Source organism: Clinocottus analis, unplaced genomic scaffold (genome assembly GCF_023055335.1).
Source record: "Clinocottus analis isolate CAN_PGR_092001 unplaced genomic scaffold, fCliAna1.0.p SCAF_10, whole genome shotgun sequence".
In the NCBI taxonomy this organism is placed as follows: domain Eukaryota; kingdom Metazoa; phylum Chordata; class Actinopteri; order Perciformes; family Cottidae; genus Clinocottus; species Clinocottus analis.
In genome coordinates this window covers 19,993,621-20,018,282 of record NW_027175821.1, presented here as the reverse complement: position 1 = coordinate 20,018,282, position 24,662 = coordinate 19,993,621, and the positions used below count along the sequence as shown (strand labels likewise).

At 42.5% G+C, this 24,662-nt stretch overlaps 1 protein-coding gene across 1 annotated transcript in view; it reads right to left on the bottom strand.

Moving 5' to 3' along the window:
- Positions 1–3,247: 3,247 nt before the first annotated feature.
- LOC137796508 (polycomb group RING finger protein 3) overlaps positions 3,248–24,662 on the bottom strand; it is a 49,387-nt gene continuing 27,972 nt past the window's right edge. Inside the window, exons 4-10 of the mRNA XM_068594482.1 lie at positions 22,965–23,061; positions 20,573–20,628; positions 19,837–19,944; positions 16,078–16,166; positions 12,379–12,516; positions 9,817–9,897; positions 3,248–9,607 (exon numbers count right to left, since the gene is read on the bottom strand). Coding sequence (XP_068450583.1) covers positions 9,560–9,607; positions 9,817–9,897; positions 12,379–12,516; positions 16,078–16,166; positions 19,837–19,944; positions 20,573–20,628; positions 22,965–23,061 — 617 coding nt within the window. The 3' untranslated portion in view covers positions 3,248–9,559. The remainder of the gene's footprint in view (positions 9,608–9,816; positions 9,898–12,378; positions 12,517–16,077; positions 16,167–19,836; positions 19,945–20,572; positions 20,629–22,964; positions 23,062–24,662) is intronic.

The window sequence follows — 24,662 nt, the reverse complement described above, 5'->3', positions numbered from 1 at the left end:
TATACTCACTGTCATGTAATACTCACAACACACTGTCATGTAATACTCACTGTCATGTTATACTCACTGTCATGTAATACTCACAACACACTGTCATGTAATACTCACTGTCATGTTATACTCACTGTCATGTTATACTCACTGTCATGTAATACTCACTGTCATGTAATACTCACAACACACTGTCATGTAATACTCACTGTCATGTTATACTCACTGTCATGTAATACTCACAACACACTGTCATGTAATACTCACTGTCATGTAATACTCACTGTCATGTAATACTCACTGTCATGTAATACTCACTGTCATGTAATACTCACTGTCATGTTATACTCACTGTCATGTAATACACACTGTCATGTTATACTCACAACACACTGTCATGTAATACTCACAACACACTGTCATGTAATACTCACTGTCATGTTATACTCACTGTCATGTAATACTCACTGTCATGTTATACTCACAACACACTGTCATGTTATACTTACTGTCATGTTATACTCACTGTCATGTAATACTCACTGTCATGTTATACTCACAACACACTGTCATGTAATACTCACTGTCATGTTATACTCACTGTCATGTAATACTCACAACACACTGTCATGTAATACTCACTGTCATGTTATACTCACTGTCATGTAATACTCACAACACACTGTCATGTAATACTCACTGTCATGTTATACTCACTGTCATGTTATACTCACTGTCATGTAATACTCACTGTCATGTAATACTCACAACACACTGTCATGTAATACTCACTGTCATGTTATACTCACTGTCATGTAATACTCACAACACACTGTCATGTAATACTCACTGTCATGTTATACTCACTGTCATGTAATACTCACTGTCATGTAATACTCACTGTCATGTAATACTCACTGTCATGTTATACTCACTGTCATGTAATACTCACTGTCATGTAATACTCACTGTCATGTAATACTCACTGTCATGTTATACTCACTGTCATGTAATACACACTGTCATGTTATACTCACAACACACTGTCATGTAATACTCACAACACACTGTCATGTAATACTCACAACACACTGTCATGTAATACTCACTGTCATGTTATACTCACTGTCATGTTATACTCACTGTCATGTAATACTCACTGTCATGTAATACTCACTGTCATGTTATACTCACTGTCATGTTATACTCACAACACACTGTCATGTTATACTCACTGTCATGTTATACTCACTGTCATGTTATACTCACTGTCATGTAATACTCACTGTCATGTAATACTCACTGTCATGTAATACTCACTGTCATGTTATACTCACTGTCATGTAATACACACTGTCATGTTATACTCACAACACACTGTCATGTAATACTCACAACACACTGTCATGTAATACTCACAACACACTGTCATGTAATACTCACTGTCATGTAATACTCACTGTCATGTAATACTCACTGTCATGTTATACTCACTGTCATGTTATACTCACTGTCATGTTATACTCACTGTCATGTAATACACACTGTCATGTAATACACACTGTCATGTAATACTCACAACACACTGTCATGTGATACTCACAACACACTGTCATGTAATACTCACAACACACTGTCATGTTATACTCACAACATCACAACACACTGTCATGGTATACTCACAACTCGGGTTGAAGCAGAGTTGAAATTTCCCAACTCCAGCAGCAAAAGCGCGTGAGTCATAGTTGCGTCCGCCAATCAGTGTTGAGATGGTCCGCTCGTCACCTCGTCCTGCAGGTGCTGAATCAAACTGCTGCCGGTCCTCCAGAAGGAGCTGATAGCGGCTTCATTCAGGCTGTTGTGGGACTACGGATACTATTATGACCCCAGACACCATGGAGATGATGTTCACACGTTCTGGTGACTTCCACAACAAGTATAAAGCAGACCTATTGGTTATTTTATCTACAGTCTATAACGGAAAAGATGGCTCTTTTCAAGGAAAGAAGCGGGAGAGATAAGCCACGCCCCCTTTGTGGCGCCGCAATTAGTCTTGCTGCTTTTGGTGTGAACACACCTTTTTGTCGATGCGCGGCGAGAAAATTTCTGACGCGTTTGGTGTGAACGCACCATAACACATAACGCTCTGACTGGGTTGGATGAGAGATAATGATGAGTTTTCATCTTCAGGCTTCTAAAACATATTAAAAACACTATGAAAAACCACCATCATTAAGAGTCAAGAGTAGACGTTGCATCGTTCCGATGATGTCATCACCTCAAAAGAATGGACACCACATGTGGTCCATCATCAAAGCACTCATTTTCAGTGCCTGGTCCTGATGCACTGCCTCTCTCTACCCCAGCTGGTGCCGTAACGCTGTGTGGTAAAACGCCAGGGCTGTGAAATAAAAGTCTCCTCACCGTGGACTTGGTTAATGAGTCAATAATATGGTTTCCCCTCTTCCCATTTCACACATGTGAGCTCTCCGCCCACAGACACCGACTGAAATAGCTGCCATCTCTAATGGTCCCGAGAAAACAAACAACACATCGCAGCCTGTCGTCTTCCGAGAGCCATTTCTCCTGGAACTGCGAGCGGCGAATATAAAAAAAACTCCGTTGCTGCACCACAGGAGGGCCCATTGACGCAAAAATGAAGTTGTGTATTAATCATTTCAAATGAATGATCAGATATTGCATGATTACCGTGTCCCTGTGCGTAGTCTCGCTCCCTACTAACCAACTAATTAACTAGCGATGCCAGGGAAGGAATCTATCAGCTGCGGCTCTAAATATCCAAATCTGAAGACTGTGAGGCCGCCTCGGCGTTCACGCTCGGAACCGGTTGTGTGTGAAATTGTGTTTGAAAAATAATCCATTATTTTAATCTGCTTGGAGTAACTGTTTGTCAGGAGTCAGCCACGCTTTAGCGTTGGTCTTTTATAGCTCTGGTTTACGTACTGGTGCTGGTTCTTCTGAGCCGCCTTAAGGCCCCAGCGTCTGTTTCATTACCAGGAAATATAAATACAATCGCTGATTAATGGATTACATGAAATTAAGTTCATGAGGTTGTTATACACCTGGGATGTTTGTGTGTGAAACCCTGTTAAACTGTTTGAATGTGAAGATGAAGCTCCACAGCAGGTCAGAGAACAGTTTCATTAATGGCTCTATTACTGATGATAAATGTTCCACATGCTCGCTGCAGCGCGGGCAAATGAGTGAGTCATCGCGGCGCCACGAACACTTTTAAAGGCATTTATTGATGAAATACACACTTAGGTTTTGACAAAAGCTCCTGTAGTTTTGTACGTAAGAAATTCCCCATTCTGGACCCCAAATTCAATGTGGCAACGCAGACCAGCTCATCACATGTGCAATAAATAACAATAATACAGAAGCAGGCGAGGGAAAGGACCCCTGGACACGTGCCTGTGTTAACCTGGAAATAAAAAGACTGTAAAAAAGACTAAGAGTCTGAGAGAATTGTCACAGGTGGAAAAACAAAACAAAAAAAAGTGAGGAGGAGGAGGAGGAGGAAGGTGGAAAGAGAGAGAGAGACAAGACTAAAACAAAATCCAGTCGTTTTGTATTTCGGGTGCATTAGTGTGTGTTCTGAGATTTCCTGGTCACCCTCAGGACCAGAAGGCATTTAGTGACCTGAGGAACTGGAAAAACAGTAAAAACATGAAACCTTCTGCGCTGGGACTGTCTGAGAACCGTATATTGCACAACTTCCTTGGAAATACAAGAACCACATTGTCAAATAATTTCATTTTTTAAATTATTTTTTTTTCTTATTTTTCGGTTTACTTTTGCGCTTGACCCCAAAAGATAATAAAAGAAGACACCTATGCGTTTGTTATACACAGACGGAGCGTTGCGTGGACATGAACACACCTGGAATAATACAAAACGGGAATTCAGTTGATAATTTAAGTCATTTCATGAGTTCGGTGAAAGTTCCAGAAAGAAAAAATGGAAGAAAAAAAATACAGATTTGTGAGCTAAAATGAGAGCACATCTTCATTAAAAACTCAAAACAACGGCAAAAAGTCACTTTTCAGCATAAATAAATAACACCAATAAAAGAAAAGAAACAAAGGAAAGGACAGATACATTGACGATATCGGCTGTATGGCTCATGCGGGCGAGGTTTTTAACTCTTGACCGATTCACTGAAAGTCTCAAACCAGCAGCAGGAAAGCCGAGAGGGAAGCGGGCCGTGTCTGAAAGACCGCTTTGATCCAGCTGAACGACCCGAGACTCGACCCGCCGGGCCGCTCTTCACACCGGCGACAAAGAGAGCGATTACACTTACGACAGCGGACTGAACATGGAAGGGACATTTTTTTGTATTTTCTTTTTTTTAAGTTGCCAGGAATAATTCTGCTGCCGACAAGCTTGACATGCGTGCTGCCGGCTTCAGGACGTCGGTGCGGGGGAGGGGAGAAGCACTCTGTCGCTCCAAACCGCCTCGGACTTTGAGTTTCACGCCGCTCAACCCCAGAGCCTCGCGCAGATAAACAAAACGGACCTTTAAGTCCTGGTCGGCCTTAGCGTTACGGCTCCGACAGGCCACGCCCCCCCCACCTCGAGGCCTTTTGGATACGACCCCTATCTGCAGCGAGGCCGAGTGGAGCCTCCTGTAAGCCTCTTAGCTCGGCGGTCGAGCGTAGCAGCGCTGATGGCTCAATGTCGGCGCCGATATTGCTTTTTGTGGGAGGAAAAAGCGCCAAAGTCAATGAATTCTGGTGAGACGATCAAGAGGACTTAGGAATGTGAAGGGGAGACACGGCAGGTTAGATTTCTATTGTTTATGATCGAAAATGAATGCATGAAACTTGCTTCAATTTTCTTCATGTTTTGACGAATAACTTATTCTATAACTCTGAATGCCGAGTGAACAAAGCCGCTGTAGAAACCTTCAGCATAAGCAGGAATGAAAGAGTAAAGCTTGGTGATGTAAGAGCTGCAGAAGTGGCAGCTTGTGGATCAGAGTCTGAGAACAAACTCGTTAAGAGAAAACGGCCTTTAAAGAGATGTGTTGTTACATAACACACATTTTAAAGACTCTGCAGGTGAATAGGGTAAACATGACTAATGACACCATGAAACCTCCCCATGCGACTATTTGCATTGAGAATAGATTTTGTATAACAAGTTTAAATTAGGCATCGGTAATGGGAACTGTTGGTGTATTTAGGAGGAATCTACAGGCGCAAACAGTCAAAAGTAGTAAAATAAACACCTACATGTGTAGTTTTAGGACGTTATATTTCCAGTCGTCTGGAAAAAGACGGGTTAAGGAAAAAAAATGGACCAAAATCTCTAAATTGACCAGCGCATGAACCATTGAAGTGTCTCCCCTTAAAACAAAATCTGTATTTGATTGTTTAGTTTCTAAGAGGCCAGTCTGAATCTGACTCAAACATCTCACCAGAGCCGCCTTTTGAATCAGTTTGTCTTACAGGCAGGAAATTGCAGCTACATCACACACCAGATTCCAGCTCCTTTTTCCCCCCACAGCTTCAGACCAATTCAAATTCCTCCCGTTTGCTTCCAGAACAATCCTCGACAAGCGTGTTGACCAAAGCCAACGAAATGAAAGAAGCCAGCACCAACACAGAGATGCATGATGGGGGAGAGGATGGAGGGGGAGGGGCTTTGCAGCACAGTGCTTTCTGTCTCCGACTGAATCTTTGCTGAAGACGTCTGAACGAGGAGTTGTTAGCACCAAAGGAAGCACCGGCGTCAGAGACAGACCAGTTCTAACGTCACTGTGGCAAAGACCCACACAATGAAAAGCTGAAAGGCTCAGTTCACACTGCAGCTCTCTATGTTCAAACTCTTGTGCGTCAGATCTATTTTTTTGTCAATTTGTGTCGAATGTATTAAAGTAAACGAATAACCTGCAGGCTGCTGCGAAAACACACCGTTAAGTTTTACTGCAGGACGACTTCCTGCTGAATCCGGTTTAAAGCTTTGTGTCTGTTTGGTCTCTATTGCCGCGTGGGTGCAAATGTTTGTTATCTATTTCCAAAACTACAAAACTCTTTTTTCGGCAAAGGTTTCACACACACGGTGCGGCAGTGTGAACGCAACCAGCCTCAGGAATGAAATGAACCTCTGATGCGATGCTGTGACCTCGATGTGACCTCGATGTGACCTCGATGTGACCTTTGTCTCAGTGCCGGTCGCCGTGTCGTGGTCGCCGTTACAGTTTTAGCACCGCGTGTCGCTTTGCAGCTCAACCACCTGAGGAGAAAAGCGTATGTACATTTTTATATTTTATTTTTGAAAGATTTTTCAGAACCACGAGGGGACAAAGACGCCAGCGTGACGAGGAATCTGGAGCGAAGGTCTCCAGACTGAGGCCGCAGACGGCTGGACAACATGTGGGATCTATGATTTGAGGAAAAGCAACTGTGACCTCAGTGTTTAACTCAACGCTGGCCTCCTTTCTGTGTCCACGCCTTTAAAACACAACGCTGCACTCACAAAGACAGAACTGTGCACAATTTGACATTATTAATATTATCATTGTTATTATTTTATAAGCTCCAACACAACACTCTTCCATGAACTGACAAACTGATAAGGCTCATTGCTTTTGGTTTTTAAAATTAGTGTTTTCTTCTTAAAGGGACAGTGTTTTAAACGGGGCGATTGGAGTTTGTGGTAAAACTCAAGAATATTATATAGAATATTAAATTCCTTCTAATAAATCCCCCAAAAAGCTACACACTGTACCTTTAAGAGTCGATCAGTCTAATTTATCTTTTTTTTTACCTGGGTCGGATTTTTTGTGTTTCTCAGAAATCACAGAACGTTTACAGAAACAAATGAGAAGAGAAAAACCACAAGACTCAAAAGGGATTGAAAATGCAGAATGTTTGAGCTGCAAATTATATTGTTCTAATCAGATTTTCACTTATAAGGTGTGCCATCATCTTAAACTCTCCCACACTCACACACACACACACACACACACACACACACACACACACGCACGCACACACACACACACACTTCCATGATTTTAGGAACCGAAAATGTAAAAAACAAAAACAAGGAGCCCTTTACAGAGGTTACTGGTTTAAGGGTGAAACGTAAACGGCGACCGCAAGAGGAGAAATGAGAGACAGCAGGAGGAGTTTTGGTTACGCTGGTTTACAGACCCGTCGGCTATAAAACGTCCATGAAATACAAAGGTCAGAGGTCAAAGGTCCTGATGAGGCCGGGCTCCTACACACCAACACATCCCCAATGCAAACGACGAGACTTTGTCCGAAGCTCACGATACAAAACTGCAGATATCACAATTATTCAAATTCTTTTTAAAAAATTTTAAAAAACGACGTCTGTGTATCAAACACTTGAGACTCGGGATCTAATTCAAAAGAAAGTTGGTCAGTTGATGTGTTTCTGCAGACATGTGGTGATGCGTAGGAGCCCTGCGTGAACAGATGCAATGCTCAGGGAAATGTCGTCAGTGAGGTAATACTTGAGGTCTGACGCGGCGTTCAGGGATCCAGTTGTGGTCGTTAAAGACAGTCTCGCAGTCTACTTTGAGCGTTTGTGAGTCAAAGACATGTTGTTGTTGTTGTTGTTTGTCACAGCGCGTTCCTGAGGAACAGTCCTCCCCAAGATTAGAAACATACATTTATAAGCACCAAATGACCAAACAGTAGTCATTTAATTCAGAATTTCATTATCAAAATGCTTTAAAAAAAAAAAAGAAAGAAAAGGAAACTAAAACTCCCTGTGCGAAACCTGAATTTGCGAGTTCTCAAAAATACTCGGAAATTTGTGTCTTGTGAAGTCAACAATATTGAACACTGGCTGAACACCTGCGAACAGAAAAAACACAACAACAAAAAAACTATCCAAGTTGTATACAGACCGTGTGACAAAAATAATATCCCCTGACTTTCAGAGATTTCCTTAAACACTTTGCACGACTCCAACTGGCAGTGAGAAGTAACTGAAGAACCTCGTGAACACAACATGGCGTCATCAAACCGTCTGTGGCGCTTCAGACCGACGGCGTGCAGCCGTTCGCTCGTCACTTAAATATGTCAACGTGCACTCAAATTTCATTTGGGGCAAACGGGCGTAGACGCTCACATGTCGCCTCTGCACTTTGTCTGTTGAGACTATTGTGTGATTAAAATGTTGTATTTCTATTGCGGCTCGTGGGAAGTGAAAGTGTCGCAGAGTGAGATGCATGGGTGCTGGCAGCTTGATGCCAGGGTGCAGGAAGCTGTAAGCATGTGGGCGTGTCCGTACGCGCCTGCTGCTGCTGGAACACTGCCAGGATGGATGTTGATAAAAGCTGCTGGGTGTGAAAAATCTATTTAAAAAAAGAACAAATATTGCATTTTCAGGTCTTGCAGGCGTTTTTGAAGATGAGCGTTTTGTTGGGTGATGATGGGAACGTATAAAAAACTAGGAGGCAGGTGAGATGAGGAGCATGGGGGGCGGAGCTTTCGTCTTCTAAAGTCGTGTAATGCTGTGAGAGCAAAGTGACACACTCACACCCCACAGACACACAAGTGGCAGAGGATGTGATATATTTGTTTTGTGTCTTTCTCAGACAACATAAAGATGCATCTATATACTTTGACACCGATAGCGAGTCTGTCTTTCAAAAAAAAAATCCTAATTTATCGCCCAACATATAGATAGTACTTCTGGGATCCACTCTTTTCTTTTTTAACAGTCTAAAGTCTCTCTTACTCTCTTCAGTCTCTCTCTCTCTCTCTGTAATGACATTTTATGTACAATATTGGTATATAGAACATAAATTACTACACAAAATTTTCAGCCTATTCACAATTGACAATCATCAAAGAACCCAATAAGCAAATTAGACAAAGCCAACAAAAAGAAAATAAAACAACAAAAAAATGACAATTTACTTGATAAACAGCTTAAAATCGATGCCTGTTATATAACTTTTTCCATATACTTTCTGTGCTCCCGAGACGTATCGAGTGTATTGTTGAAGAAAAAGGAAACAAAAAACACCTTTTTTGTTTTATATATAAAAGAAAAACGTTCCTCCTCCGCTCTCAGTCATTGTCTCAGGAGGATGAAATCTGCACGGAGCTCCAACAAAAGAAAGAAAGACGGTCACGTGACTCCCGACATCTTGTTTGTGTGTAAACAGAGCACCAGTAGTGTCTTGGTTCCATGTGTCTCTTCTGTACAAAAGTATAAATATATGCTTTCTCTCCATTAGTTTTATTTTTTTTCGTTTTCGTTTTGTTCACATATCTAGGATGTAGCGGACACAAAAAAAAATGGTTGTTTTAGTTCCTTAAAAAAACGCACACCAGTGTTGCGGTATCTGTGCTGGAGGTTGCCAGTTCTTCTTGTAGTCGTCCCCCACCCCATCCCTCTTTTTTTTAGATCCCGAGTTTGCTGGCTTGTGTTGACTTTGACCGTCGGGCGTTTGCTTGGTGTTGGTTGATCGTCTTTGCATAAATAAAAAAGGTTTCGGCAACAGTCCGCGGCCACTGGGCCCAAAAAACAACAACAACCGTTGTGTCCGTTTTAGCTACAGCAGATCCATCTTAGGTCTGTAATGGAGCAGGAGGGGGGATTTCTGCAGGGGGAGACAAAAAGCACAACCTCAGCATGTTTCTGTGAAGGCCACACGACGCCGTCAGGCCTGTCAAGTTGCAGCCGTATGCAGAGAGATGCACCCTGGGAGCTTTTCAGATGCTTTCCTTTAGAGTGTGATAGACCCAGCTCTCTCCCAGAAGGCAACGCAGCAACTCTCACCACGTCACACACACCAAAACCACGGCTTACCTTAAATCTCCATCGTGTCACAACAACAAATTTCAACGTGTGGTCCTTTCCCAAGATTTCCTCGTTGCATAAAATGTCCAGCTGTGGAAAAACACACAAAAAAGAACAACTGAGTGTGTTTCAACAACACGACTGGACTCAGACTCAGCTCACTGGCCTTATTTCAGCCTGTGAGGCAGAAATAAATAAACTCCCTCCACCTCTGCTCTTATGTTCTCCAGTTTCTTGGAGAGGAGGCTTCATCTGGACGTGGAGTGTGGCTCTCGTGCAGAACACAGAAGCTCGACACCGACACAAAGCCGGCTGCCCAAATCTACACCTCCCCCTGTGAGGTCAACATTGATATTCTGCTGAGGGGCGTCGCATCGGCATCTACCGATCAATACTTGGGAGGGAGGAAAAGAGAGAGAGAGAGAGAGAGAGAGAGAGAGAGAGAGAGAGAGACAGAGAGGGAGAGAGAGAGACAGACAGACAGACAGACAGACAGACAGACAGACAGACAGACAGACAGACAGAGAGAGAGAGAGAGAGAGAGAGAGAGAGAGAGAGAGAGAGAGAGAGAGCAGCGCCACCTGCTGGCTGTGGCTGGATCAACAGCAGCCTCTGATTGGAGGGAAACTCAAACACAATCAGAGGAAACTCAATGAGGGCTTTTGGGTTTTCTTCTGTGAGAGTAAATTCAAGAGCTTCAGGTTGAGGACCGTCGAGGGCACGAGCATGAACGCCTCCCCGGTGGCTGGATCTTGTCACATGACCCTAAAGCCACTTTGTGTGTTTACCATTTACAGACGCTGGTTGTTCTCGGCCAGCGCACTGTGATTAGATTCACGCTGAATTGGACAAAAAGTCTAATGGATAAAAATATTTTTTTAAGAAACATCCTCTAGTTCCTAAATTGAGGTTCAGATCCCTCAAACCTATCAATGAAAGAAGGAAACGTCGGGTAATTCAGAGCGCCCAGATTGGTAGATGCAAGGTTTTCAGTCGAGCCCGAGAAGACTGTTTATGACTGAGAAATATAATATTACATCTTAATGCTAATTGAACCTTATAAAAGCGTGATCGATTGAGGGTATTGATTAGCTGGAAAGAGTTCCCGAGCCACGAAGGTTGGAAACCGCTGCTCCAAAATGTGAGCATCTTTACAATACCATAGATTAATGATTTGTAAAATATTTCCTACTCTAAGCTCACAATCTTCCGTAAAGGGCTGGGTTTATTATTCTGAGGTTTTTTTTCGAGGTTTTGGGCGTTTCTTCTTTTCGTGTATTGACGCGTTCGCTTCCTGCGGGGACATTTAGATACGTGACAGGACGCCGTGAGTAAATGGCGCTCTGTTCTCTGACAAAGCCGAGTGTTGTGGAGCGTCGCTGAACACCGGATCTGTTCGAACGCGTCCTTTTTCCGATGCATCAATACATGGGGCAACAATAGCCGACGATATGATGGAGCCTGTCCCACTCATCTCTGTGACAGCCAGCAAAAAAAAGAGATGGGAAAAGTACAAAATAGAAGACACGAAGGCGTCTGGGATAATTATTCACGGCGTTCTAAAAATCCATCCGCCAAAAATACCGCCCACTCCCTCCTCCCCCCCACCGCCGCTTTGGTAAAGACAATAAATAGAAAAAGGGAGAGAAAGAAGAAAAAAAAAATCACATCTAGATATCATAAAGGCTCGTTTAGTCGTTTCCTGCTAAATATAACAAACACAAAGGGAACAAAGTATAATGAACGGACCTTTTTATGGAAACGTCTTGCGATGGACTGAACCTGTTGCTTCCAAACAACTTTAAAACAAACGTAAAAGATTTGTTCCAGTTTGCTGTGAATCCATCTTGAGACAACAAGCGTGCTCAGATGATTTGTAGCCACGCTGTTTGTGAAGCACATGAATGACAGAACCAATCAATCAATCCGGACGCAGGTTATTAACGTGCACTGGACTGGAATTTAGTTGTTATATAATTCTTTGACGATGGGGCCACACAGCGAACACGTTCTCCTGAATGAGCTCCTGACCCTGTGAGCTTTGTGGCTTCAGCCCTTTATCCCAGTACGGACCTGCTCTGGTTTCCTGTCTCTCGCTGGTTATCTCACCGTACAGTGACATTACCCGCTATTGTTCTTATAAGCTGAAATGATGAATAGCGCTACACCAGAAGTTCTATCTGTCTCTGAAATAATGTATTCCCTGCGCAGAGAAGAGCCCCGTTACACAGAGTCACTCTGGAGTCCACACAAGGATGCACTGAAGAGTGACACTCACATCGCCCTTTATGCACAGAGATCCAAGGTGGGGTTACCGCCATGTCCTCTCAGAAACATAACAAAGGGACTGGATCACCAGTGAGCTAAAAGATCTTCATCCTGCTCTTAAATGATGTCCACACAAGTGATAGATTACTTGATACCAGGTACAGGAGTGATGTACCATTTGCGTTTGACAGCTGCAGAAGAGAAGATGCTTTGCAGACTAAGGTTTGTCTGCTAAGAGAAAGAGAGAATACAACTAGAAAGAGAGAATACAACTAGGAGTAAATCACATGTCCATTACAGTACCTCATTAAACGATGTCAGGTTAAGCTTTTTGGCGATGAACTTCTTGAGGTGCAGGACGGTGGCTTGTGCTGAGCAGCGGATCCACTTGCGCTTCAGACCCCGCAGCTTGCTGCTGTTGCACTCCAGGCAGATGCTGACCTGAGAGGAGGAAACACAAGACCTGAACGTCTGTCTGGGGCAAACGAAAGCCTCACAGGCTGCAGCAAAAACAAGATGGAGGCCGTCAGATGTTTTCTTCCTGTCAACTGTAGCAACAACAAGCATTGCAACAGGAAATATAAAAGGAACCCACTCAAAAGTTTGAAAAGGTCTACATATTAATACCAGGTGTGTGTATGCATATATATATATATATATATATATATATATATATATATATATATATATATATATATATATATATATATATATATATATATATATATATATATAAAAGAGACTAAATACAACAAACAAAATCTCTTCAGTAATTCCAATAAATAGGAGCACAGATTTGTAATTAAAACACACATTTGACAGGTGGAGTATACTTGGTTTAGTTAGTTTTCAATGTATTTATTAGGAAAATTTGATTCAGATTATCTCTTAATTGCGCTTTAATATGCATATTGTATTATTATTCCCTGATTATTTGGTCAAAAGCTGTTTAAACTGATGTGTTGGGATCCGACTGTGTCATTTATTCGTTCTTCAACTTCTTAAAAACTTGTGTCATCCATCTCAGTTGCACAAGACCAGGATTTTATTTCCCAAACGATGATCCCGATGACGCAGCATGACAATCGACAACTTCCTGTTTATGAACCAAGAGAACCACAACTGAACTGCAACAATGTGTTGTGTTAACATATGTCATGCTCAACGCATAAATACACAGCAGATTCTTAAAATACAGGAGTCTGGCGCTACTCATGAGCTCCGATCCGTGGTGAAAACAGACTGAAGGATTAGAAAAGGTGTCACGACGGTCCCACTGAAGCAGCATTGTCTGTTTGTGTTTCTCTTTCAGGCTTCTTCCGTGCAACCGAGCGGCGCGGCGCGACCATTGGCTCTTGTTTTCTTTTCTCCCTGAGGAGACTCGGTAGGTGGTTTTGGCAGGAGATGGTTGCAGGAGTCAGAATGCATTACAGCCGGTGATCTCCTGCCCCCACACATCAAAGAGACAGAAGAGGAGGACAGAAGCTCTCTCTCTCAATATATATATATATATATATATATATATATATATATATATATATATATATATATATATATATATATATATATATATATATATATATTCTGGTTTCTGCTGTGACTCTGAAATCCCCTCTGCTCTCTGATAAACACCGGGCTGCCGCTCTATAAGCAAAAAGCAGCACCGTCAGCTGCAACGGTGAGGCATATCAGGTAAGTGTGAAACCGCAGAGGAAGAGGACATGTAGTCGTCGAGTTCTTCATCTTTTGATGTCACCACCTTGGATTTCGCCCAGGACATCCTGTTTTTTCTGCAGCCAGTGACCTATACGTCTCTGGTTAGCGACCTGTCAATCACAGTCGCCCGTCCCACAGCATACCCTGCTTCATGGTCACTTTGCATGCAATGAGCAGATAGTGACACGCCCCCAAACCGACCCGAGAGGGGAGCGCGCCATAGTTCGTCTTCTTGAGGTTCAAAAGCACTCCCAAACGCAACTCCTCTGTTCTGGAGATAACCTGCAGCATTGGTTTGACTCTAAACATGGACATAATCCATGTTTAATATAAAAGGTAGTCTTCCCATAGATCCACAGAGGTTGTGTCAATCAACATGACCTTCACAAACCTTTTTATTCTATTAATTTAACTTATTTATATTTATTGAGAGGGTTATTTACTACTCCTGTGTTTATCACAGCAGCAATCCTGCTCATCCTGCGTCTGGATGACGCTGAGGGTGATTATAGAAGAACGCCACTGTTAGATGATGCCGTTGTTTCCACAACCCTGAATCACGGTAATGAATAAGAAGATTATGTTTTGTTATTTTAGTGCAGTTTATGGAGGGTATTTTCTTTTTTACGGGCCTTGCTGTGTCACAGGTCTCTTCATCTGCCTCTCATTTCCTTTTTCTGACCAACTCACCATCAAATCATGTTCACCACCAACTTACACCATCCCTCCGACATTCACTCCAATCTTTTATATTCATTTTTATCAGTCATCTTGTATTCCTCGGCTCTTTCCTCCTCCTCCTCCTCCTCCTCCTCCTCCTCCTCCTCCTCCTCTTCCTCCTCCTCTTCCTCCTCCTCCTCCTCCTCCTCCTCCTCCTCCTCGTCATGGTGACATTTGACATGACTGCATTCGGCTCACACAAACTGCCGCATTAGTTATTCTGAACACATTCTGCACCGCTGCTGAATATCCAAAGGGCCCGCTCTCTGCCCTCACTGGGGCGGCCTTCCTTCCCCACATGTCAGCAAAGAGCCGGTTGATGGGAGACAAAATATTTTTTTTCACTTTTTTTTATTTTATCCGCCTGCTGGCTTTTTGTTCTCTTATAAAATTACTAAAACTAAAATGATGTAAATAAGCAGCAACCTGTGCAGCATGACACTTTGTGCAACAGTAACGCCGCTCTGCATTATTAATATCAGTTTGCAGCCAGAATACAAATGAAATCAGAGAAAAGTCCAGTTCCATTTTAAGAAACACGATCTCAAAGTGGTTGGATATTAACGCAACAACAAAGACAGAAGTCTCCGGTAATTTTAAACAGCCAGAGAACTCACATACAGGCTCCTTTTAAGCAATAATTGATGTGTGGGTTTTTAAGGCAACTGTACCCACAATTATCAGCAACAGTATTTTAGTTCCTTGGTGCTTTTGTTTCCGACAGACTGCTTTTGTATCCCACAATTATTTTATCCAATTTTCTTCTTCTAATCGCTGCTAAAACGCAAACCAGTGAGGACTGCCTCCCAAATTTCCTTGTATTTAAGAAAATCGGTTGATTGTTAAAGAGCTGGTTCACCTAAATTACACTACAATGACGCTCTCTCTCTCGCCTTGAGTGGTATCTATCCATGCACATGTATTTGCTCTAAATCATCCTCCTGTCAGCTTTTTATTTCATTCTAATTTTCTGAAACTTTAAAGACACAATGAGTAGGTTTTGTTGGCTGCCGTTTGGAAACGCAACATTCAAAGCGTTTCCCCTCGCTGTATTTGGGTTTTCTACGCAGACGATATAAGAAGTGATCGAACGTGAAGCCTCAAGTTCGGCAATGTTTTTTTTTTTGCAACCGATAAACAAAAGTGAAACTGGAATTTGAGACATAAACTCATGTTTACAATGTTTACTGAGGGAATACATCAAGAGAGAAGTAGAGTCACTTATATAGACTTCTATACAACCAGAGGAGTCGCCCCCTGGTGGTCAGGAGAGAGAATGCAGCTTTAACGCATGAAGCATAGACTTCTATACAACCAGAGGAGTCGCCCCCTGGTGGTCAGGAGAGAGAATGCAGCTTTAACGCATGAAGCATAGACTTCTATACAACCAGAGGTGTCGCCCCCTGGTGGTCAGGAGAGAGAATGTAAGTTTCAAGACACTTTCCCATCGGCTTCACAGAACCACCTGTTTTTTTAGTCTATACATCGTTTTTACGTAAACCCGACATATTGTTCCAGTCCTCAGCATCAGGGGATCGCTGCTCTGTCAGATCTCTTAGGGCTTACCTGCTCGTCGCTACGGTGATAGTCGTTGTCCTCCTCTGGTTTCTCCTCTCCCGCCTCCTTATTGGCCGTCTCCTCCGATTTTGCGTCGCCTGCACAAAAAGAAAAGAAGAGCTGCCATGTAAATCCTGAACACAAATTCATATTTGCTCCCCGATTGTGAAGCACAGTTCAGGGCCGCCTCACTGTCTCCGTTAACGCTGCACTTCCATGATCAAGAGGCGTGTTTCTCATCATGTTCATCCACCTAACTCAAGAGGGTCGAGCTCAATAGACTCTCTGATGCTGTTGTTTACAAGACATGTCGGATGTTCGTTTGTATCTCCAGCTTTTTAAACAGCCCGGGCACGTTGGAGCGTAGAGACGCCTCCAGTAGAGCGCCATTGATAAAGTAATTACATTAACATGTCCGAGGGTGTCGGAGCATCCTGCATACTACTCATATGCTGCTCTCTGAACACAGGTTGGCTTCTACCCGGGACAAACAAACACAATACTCATACCGCTGCGATCCGGCTCTGCCTTTATTGAGGTTGTCTGTTTTTGCATTTCCTGCCTCTTTGACGAGGATGTTAGAGAGAGCAGCAATCTCTGTGTGTGCATGCACGCCGCGCCACGCAGGGTTCACATGTTCAAGATATTAATACCACATATACGAGGCGACTGGTTTAAGTCAGAAGAAAAAAATGTGTGAACGCGATTGGAGGATTCACATCTCCAGAGCTCAGCTGACAGAACGTCAGCAGCACAGCACAAAATCTACGTCTTCTCAGGGAGAATTGCATAAAACCAGGTTCAAAATTTAATTTGCTGGCAAATTATATTTTTGTTTTGTTTTTAGGAATACAATGCTATATAAATAAGGCTATGCATGATATACCTCAGTAAAAAACCCTTCATATATATATATACATACATACATACATACATACATACATACATACATACATACATACATATATATATATATATTAGTTAGCTATAAATTTGCAGCAGCATTGACTTTTGAGAAACACAGTTATCAATGCTGCACAGATTTTCTGTAAAAACAAAGACGTTCAGTGTGTTTGTCCTGGATTCAGTGGCTGTAATAACACTGTGTGTGTGTGTGTGTGTGTGTGTGTGTGTGTGTGTGTGTGTGTGTGTGTGTGTGTGTGTGTGTGTGTGTGTGTGTGTGTGTGTGTACAGTTTGCGTCAGCTCAGGCTGCAGATGGCTTTGCGCTCAGCTCGCTGTGACCATTTTCCATTCAGGCTAACTGTCACCAATTCCCCCGAGTATTACCGGGCCGCTCTCATGTCGTCTCCCGACTCCAGACTCGCTGATTGCTTATCAAGGGGGGCTCGCTCTTATTGTCGCCGCTCACCTTCAGACGACCCACGAGTATCTCGATCGACTCTAAATGCGGATGAAGAGCCTGTTTGTGTTTCGAGGTAACGGGATGACTGCTCGAATTTCGGGATGTTTTTATTTATTTTAAACTGAGCAGTTTCTGTCTCGCTCACTCACTCATTTGGGGTCTGTGGCATGCATAAACATATATATATATATATATATATATATATATATATATATATATATATATATATATATATATATATATATATGTACACATGACATATATTGCATCTGTCCATCTGGGAGATCTCCTGAAGGGTTCTTCCTTTTTTTCCCTGTGAAAAGGTTTTTCCTATTTTTTGGGACGTCGTGTGTGTTCAGATTTGTATTTGTGATTTGGGGCTATACAAAGTAAACTGAACTGAACTAAATGCAGAAAACAAATTCAGGCTTCTTTGCATTCATCCACTCCCCCAGCATCGTAGCATTGTAGCATGAACATGCTACATTGTAGCACTAACATTGTAGCATCATAGCACTTTTTGTGCAATCTGAGCCACAAATCTATTATTTCGGTCCACCAAAACAAAACTGAAGTGTATCAATATTTTCTTACTCCCGACAGTTTATATATTGATAAAGAATAAGAATGAAGAGAAATGAGTCTGTTGTGTGCTGGTAGAAGCCACGTTGTTGTTTCTCAGGGGGCGAGGTAACGAGTAGCGGCATGAGGAAAAAGCTAAGTGAATGAAGTTTAGGACTTTGCTGTTAATTCAATACCACTTTAAAGAGTCAACTTCAATTTCCTGTTGAATGAGAGAGAAAAAAAGGAATTCACTCATTCTACCGAAGCCCAAAAGTGAGGTTGTTTGTCTTGAAAAGAACATCTTTGGCGTTCTCCGATCAACTCCTTCAACGTTTATCGGACTTCACGATGCCAGCGCTAACATTCCCGCTCCTAAGACTTAGAAGGCGGCTAGCGATGTAGCACGTTTATTTACCTCGGCTCGTTAGAGCTGACCCAAGAGAGGGTTTCTACTTCTGAGGGAATCTGGATAAATGAGACTTTAATTAAGTGCAATGCGGTTCAGCTCGACAGGCTGAGTGGAGGGAGGGGCATTAGCGGAGCGCCCATCGTCGCCTGTCGTTAGCGCCGTGTGGTCTCTGCTTCACCATGGGCTCACTTTAGTTTGCCGCTCTTAAAGAAGAGCTAATGAGGAGCGCTTGTTTCCTCAGAGTGGAGAGAAGCTACTTTAAAGCCCCACATGGATGCACACACACACCCTCCTTGAGGACGGCGTGAAGGAAATAAAAAGGATGCTTCTGGTCTGGTTGGTGAAAGTCATCTGGCTTTGATTGATTGTCAGTGTTTAGCCTCGAGAGGTCGCGACCCCCTCCAGTCTCAATGGAGCCAAACTCTTCCAGGAGAGAAAACATTTTGGATCGATGAGCCAAATTATATGCAACCACATTTGACTTTCTAAAGTTTTTCTTGTGTCAACAGTATATATATATATATATATATATATATATATATATATATATATATATATATATATATATATATATATATATATATATATATATTTACATAGATATATATGTATCTTTAGATCATAACCTCAAGCTGGAGACGTCATAATTGTTGGTGCTTTGGAAACGACGGTGAAATGCAACCCAGGAGCCAGCGGGTTTCTATTTCTTACGTGCAAATTATCCTTAAAACACGTTTGTGTGTGTTTGTGAGAGTGTGGGTGTGTGTGTTCTGTAGCTGAAGCGGACTTCAAGCGAGAGCAGTTCCACTTCCATTTCAGCCTTAATTACCAAAAATGAGAGAGGGGATTAAGTGAGCGATTAGCCTGCCGGCATGACGGCCCTGTGGGCGCACATTTAGGTTTAACTTTACTCTGGCCGGCCCCGCTACGGCACAACAAGCACGCCAGACTCACTCGCCAAATTGCCCTCTTTTCTACTGCTCAATGGCTCCCACTGCTACTGTGCCCGTCTGCTGTTCTCCGTTATGAATTGTGGGCGATGGCCTTTTTAAATGTATTTATTTTTATAAATAGCACAATGAGTCGACAACAAGAATTTCCAGGATCGCACATTTGCAGTGTTTTGTTTGCAAATGTAACCAAAAGGCTGTTTTCCACACCGGTTTTAACTGTAAACAACCAAACATCCCGCTCACTGCACCTTGATATGCAACCGGGGTGGCATTTGTGGTACCTTTGTGTTGTCATTGTCTTTGTATGAATCAAAGCACAGGGTTAAGATGAGGAAACTGGTGCTTTTAAGACGTTACAAATGGCCGACAGGAGTTTTATTCCGAATGAATGAGTTAAAAGGCGTGCGAGCATGGGGACAAAAAGATGCTTTGACGAGCCTGCGCTTCATGGAAAATATAGAAGTGTAAGGGACCGTACCATTGCGTTGATCTAGATGAGTCTTCATGTGGCAAAGATCTCCTTTAATGTCTCCAGGCACCTCCATCCCCAACTTCTGATAGAACTCCCGCTGCTTCTTTATCTCCGCTGCATGAGGGAGAAGAATCAGAGAGGACGTGTCTTTTTCTCTCAAGGTCACTGCGACTTTGGCTCTTTTGTAACAAGCTTCATTAGGTCTTCTCGGCCGGGTGCTGACAACGGGAATAGAATATTAAAATGGGGTTCTTTCAGCGATGCAAAGTCCATTTTAAGCTTTAAGTGAACGAAATGAATTAATGTCTGTTATTAAGTCACCATGTAATAGCCAAAGGACGAAGCACAATGGTGACTGAGCCTACTGGCCCACTGCTATTGTATTGTAACATTGACATATGTAGGGTGATATTTCCAGGAAGTAAATGCTATGTTATAGTTTTTCTCCTTTTTATACACATGTTAAAAATAATTCTAACTATGCAGAGAATTCTAAACACTTGAAGCTTGTGTATAAACAAAAAAACTAAAATAGAAATTATAAGGTCTGAAATCTTGAATGTTTCTTATTTTTGAGTTGATTTGAACGTTTCGGTGCAACGTAATTTAAAGTTAAACCTCGATCTAAACTGGGACGACTCATTTCTAAACCTGCAGGAGCCGGTGAAGCGTTCAGCTTCAGGGTTACTACGCGGACTTCCTGTGTGTTGCATCATAAAGAGACACGACGCGCAACACTTACCCTCTTGAAGTCCCGGTACCAACTTGTAGACAATGTCTTGCATTGTTCTGTCATGGCTGGAAAGAACGACAAATCCGTTAGTTACCTTAAGAGTTTATAGGAATTGATGATGAGGTGTACAATACTATTGGTCCTACTAAACTAGTTTCCAATAGTGAACAGAGTCTGGACACAATGAGGGAAAGGGAAGCAGGAAAAACATATTTCTGCCACAGAATATTTCACTTATTTTGTGCACCATGGACTGATAAAACCCGCGTGCTGAAAGCCACCAAATCACAACCTGAGATTTACGAAGAAATGTCAAACGCGTCGGACTGAAAGAAATGCAAAGGCCACCTGCTCTCAGAGGCCGGCGTGCAGCATATGTTTAGTCGGTCGGAGTGTTAAACAGCCTTTCACCCCTTCAGCCAGTGCAGTGGACGCAGGTGCACGCCGTGGCGCTCGCCGCCGCCACGCTGGTGCGCTTTGACAGGCGGATAACGGGCATCCACGCGTCGGGTTTGTTTCGGTGCCGTGGAGGAAAATAGCTCCTCCAGGTTGTCGTATTTGCCGGAACTGAAGTGCTTTTTTAAAAAGGGAAGTGAAACACTGACCCCTGCTGGACAGGCCGGGGTTTTGTTCTCAGAGTACAGAGGTATCGTTTGGTTTGACTGGCCTCTAAACTACATGTTGCTGTTTCCTTTTATCAGAATAACTTGGAAAAGATGATGGAAAGGTGATTCTAATCTCAAAGAGACTTTCACCAGGTTAAACACTGAACTGCTTTCCTGTTAAAAAGATGCTTTCTGAATATAATTGCAGCATCTTGCTTTTACAAAATCGTTTTCAAAGGAGTCACTGAAGACGAGTTCATTTCAACGATTTATAAAACCAGGAAGTTACACATTATTTATTTTATTCATCATAAAAAAATGAAAGACTTTCATTTAAATTTTCCTCTTCATATAGTGAAGCCTTGACAATTTATGTTTTCGTAATTTTGAGCATATTATAAAAAAAATATCCAAAATAAGTTTTAAAAAAAATCCCCTGTGAGGATGTGCAGCTTGTTTACGGTTGTGATAAATATCTCAAGATCCACATCCTGTCAAATTAGCGGTCGTTTAGCGGTTCCTCGCTATGACTAAAGCATGCCGGGATGTTCTTGGTTCTAAAGAGGATTTTGTGAGCGTTTCATTGCCGCATGTCCGTGAAATAACTAACCGGATTAAAACCATCGAGGAAATCCACATTTGACGAGAGTCTGGATTAGTTACATCAACTCTGATCCATCTTCTCGATGAGCAGATGGGTTTTATTTGTTAATTTGCCTTCAAAATCACTTGTTATGTTTCACATCAAATTCAATTTCCTACAAAACAATGAGGCCAAAACAACAACAACAACAACAACAACAGCCAGCTGTGTGAAGAGCTAGTGTGTTTGAAATGAAGCGTTTCCTGCAGACGGCTTCAGTTTGGAGATTATTGACTGAATTTGCTGGCGCACATGAAGATTGTGCGTCGCATTAATCAGATTGTAATGCATCAGAATAGCAAACAACAACAACAACAACGACAAACGACAACCTCCCTCACAGAGCAAGGATTCAGAAGCCCCACCAACTAAAAGAGCGATAACAAGCCGACCTTTTCATTTCGATCGGAAGAGAAAGTCTGTTGACCCGATGTGTCGTTTAAAGTGCTCGTGTGCAAAATGTACCGCCCAAACTGTCGTCTGTTAAATTGCATTATGGGTAATGTAGCCACCAGTTATTTACAAGTAAGAACATGTGGAATAAGGAAAACATGCTACGTCTGGTTCTGCTGGTCAGTAAAATTAATAAATTGTTGTTATTTCATTGTATTTAATGAATACAATATGCATTTATTATTTATTGCACCGCATACTGTTTTCAAGAAGCGCATCGTAGAAACGGAATTATAAATGAGTTGAAGTCATAAATAATATAAAATATCATAAAAAAGTATAAATAGTAAATTGGAAGGTAAAAAAAAAATTGAAATAAATGTTAATCTATTTAAAAGCAGCCTACTTAGTGTTCATCAGAGCTGATTGCAGCAGTGTGGCATTCGCTTATTAATCAGACTGTTATGTTCATGTAGCTATGCGCGCACACACACATGCACACTCACACGCACACACACACACACACACACACACACACACACACACACACACACACACACACACACACACACACTTTTTATGGAAATATGATGGAGAAAAGGGCCGAGCAGCACTTTGTTTCTCGGTGGTTTATTGTTTACTGTAAGTGCACCGCTGAGGCCTCTCTCAGCAGCTCCCTGTGTGTGTGTGTGTGTGTGTGTGTGTGTGTGTGTATGTGTGTGTGTGTGTGTGTGTGTGTGTGGTCTGCCTCTGCACTCACCCGATGTACTGCAGTGGATGACTTTGATGAATGACAATCCTACACGTGGGGCACGTGTTGTTTTCCTCCAGATACTTCACTAGGCAGCTTCTACAAACTGGAGACACACACACACACACACACACACACACACACACACACACACACACAGACACACAAACACACACAGTGTAGATGTGATTACTCTCACAGCTACAGATGTAGAAATGAACCCAGTGATACTGTGCGTCCTGATTATCTGTTGAATAAATCTGATCACACTTGTGATGGTTTGAGTAACTCGACCTCATATTCATCATTTTAAAATCTCTCTTTTGGCAAACTTTTCCATCTGTAGCTCACGATTAAGTTCCGTTATTAGCTTGTGTTAAAAAATAATTCAACAATAAATTGAATTATATCTAAATACATGGTGTATTAGTGGAGCTGTGTTTGTAATGTGTTACCCTGTGACGATAAGAGCATCAACTGATTCATATTAAACTGTAAATGCCGTTTTTCCTTTTTTAATCACTGATTGTGACTGCTTGTGTCATATTGCAATTAAAGATCCTAAGAGGAACTTCCCTATTGTGTTGATTCTGGCACCCCCTGTGGACAGAAGTGGAGGTGTTTTCGAGCCCCAGAGTCCTTTTCGTCCTCTCATTAAAGGTCTGACAGTCCGCTCAGGCCTGGTTCTGGTTCTCCCTTCCAGCGGGCCCAGTCATACAGCCCGGGCCTCCAGCAGCGTGATGTTGGTACTTTACTATTAATTAGATAATATTTAGTCTAAAAATGCCCGGCACAATTTCCCTGAGCTCGAGGTGACAGGTTCAGATTGATTGTTGGTCTTTGAGAGGCTGGAACCGTGTGACGTTTGGGATTCTGCCTTTACTGATTCATGTCTTCAACTAACTGATCAATTGACAACCAAGTGGTGACAATCCTGCAGAAAAAGACGTTGACGATGATGAAAAAAAAACATAATAACATAATGCTTAAATGACGTCCAATCCCTTTCACCACCGCGTGCATTGATACGGGACATATTTTGCGAGCCGGCGCTGCGCCCGTGCCTCCAGCAGAGCGGCGTTTAGACTTCGGCTGAACCGCTGCAGTGGTGACGTGATGTGAATCTCTTTGTCTCAGGTGGAGCCCCCTTTTGTTTTGTTCTTTCCAAAGTGAGGGAAAAGCAAAGCGTCTCCACGGATGTTTACAGCGAGCAGAACAGCTCCCATCTGTGGAGGAAGAGATCCCTCTGCTGGAGAGACGAGGTATCACACGTCTGGGTTTATCTTACTATATCGTTCTTTCATAACGCTGCGCAATCTTTTTTCCATTTAGGTGCTTAGTTCTTCATCTTGTTCGAAGCTTATTAGAGTTGCTTTGTGCTGAGAACACCAGCATGGAGAAAAAGTGAAAAGTTGTTTAGTTTTATTTGCAAAAGCAATGCAATAACAGTCGCAACATAAGCACCAAGCTGAAGAGCAGCGGTTCCCAAACTCAAGAATGCCGCGGTCCAATTTGAAATCTGAAAATCTGAAAACAACTCCAAAGCTGCCAACTTTGAAAAAAATACCTTGGAGTGAGATTTTGTCGACGGGGGGAGTTGAACCCGACTTGTGAAGACTGGACCCGGCGGGACGGGGGCTGTTACCGTCCCGGACCCGGCGAGCAGCGGGCCGTTACCGGCACCTTTGGGCAACCGGTCTTAAGACC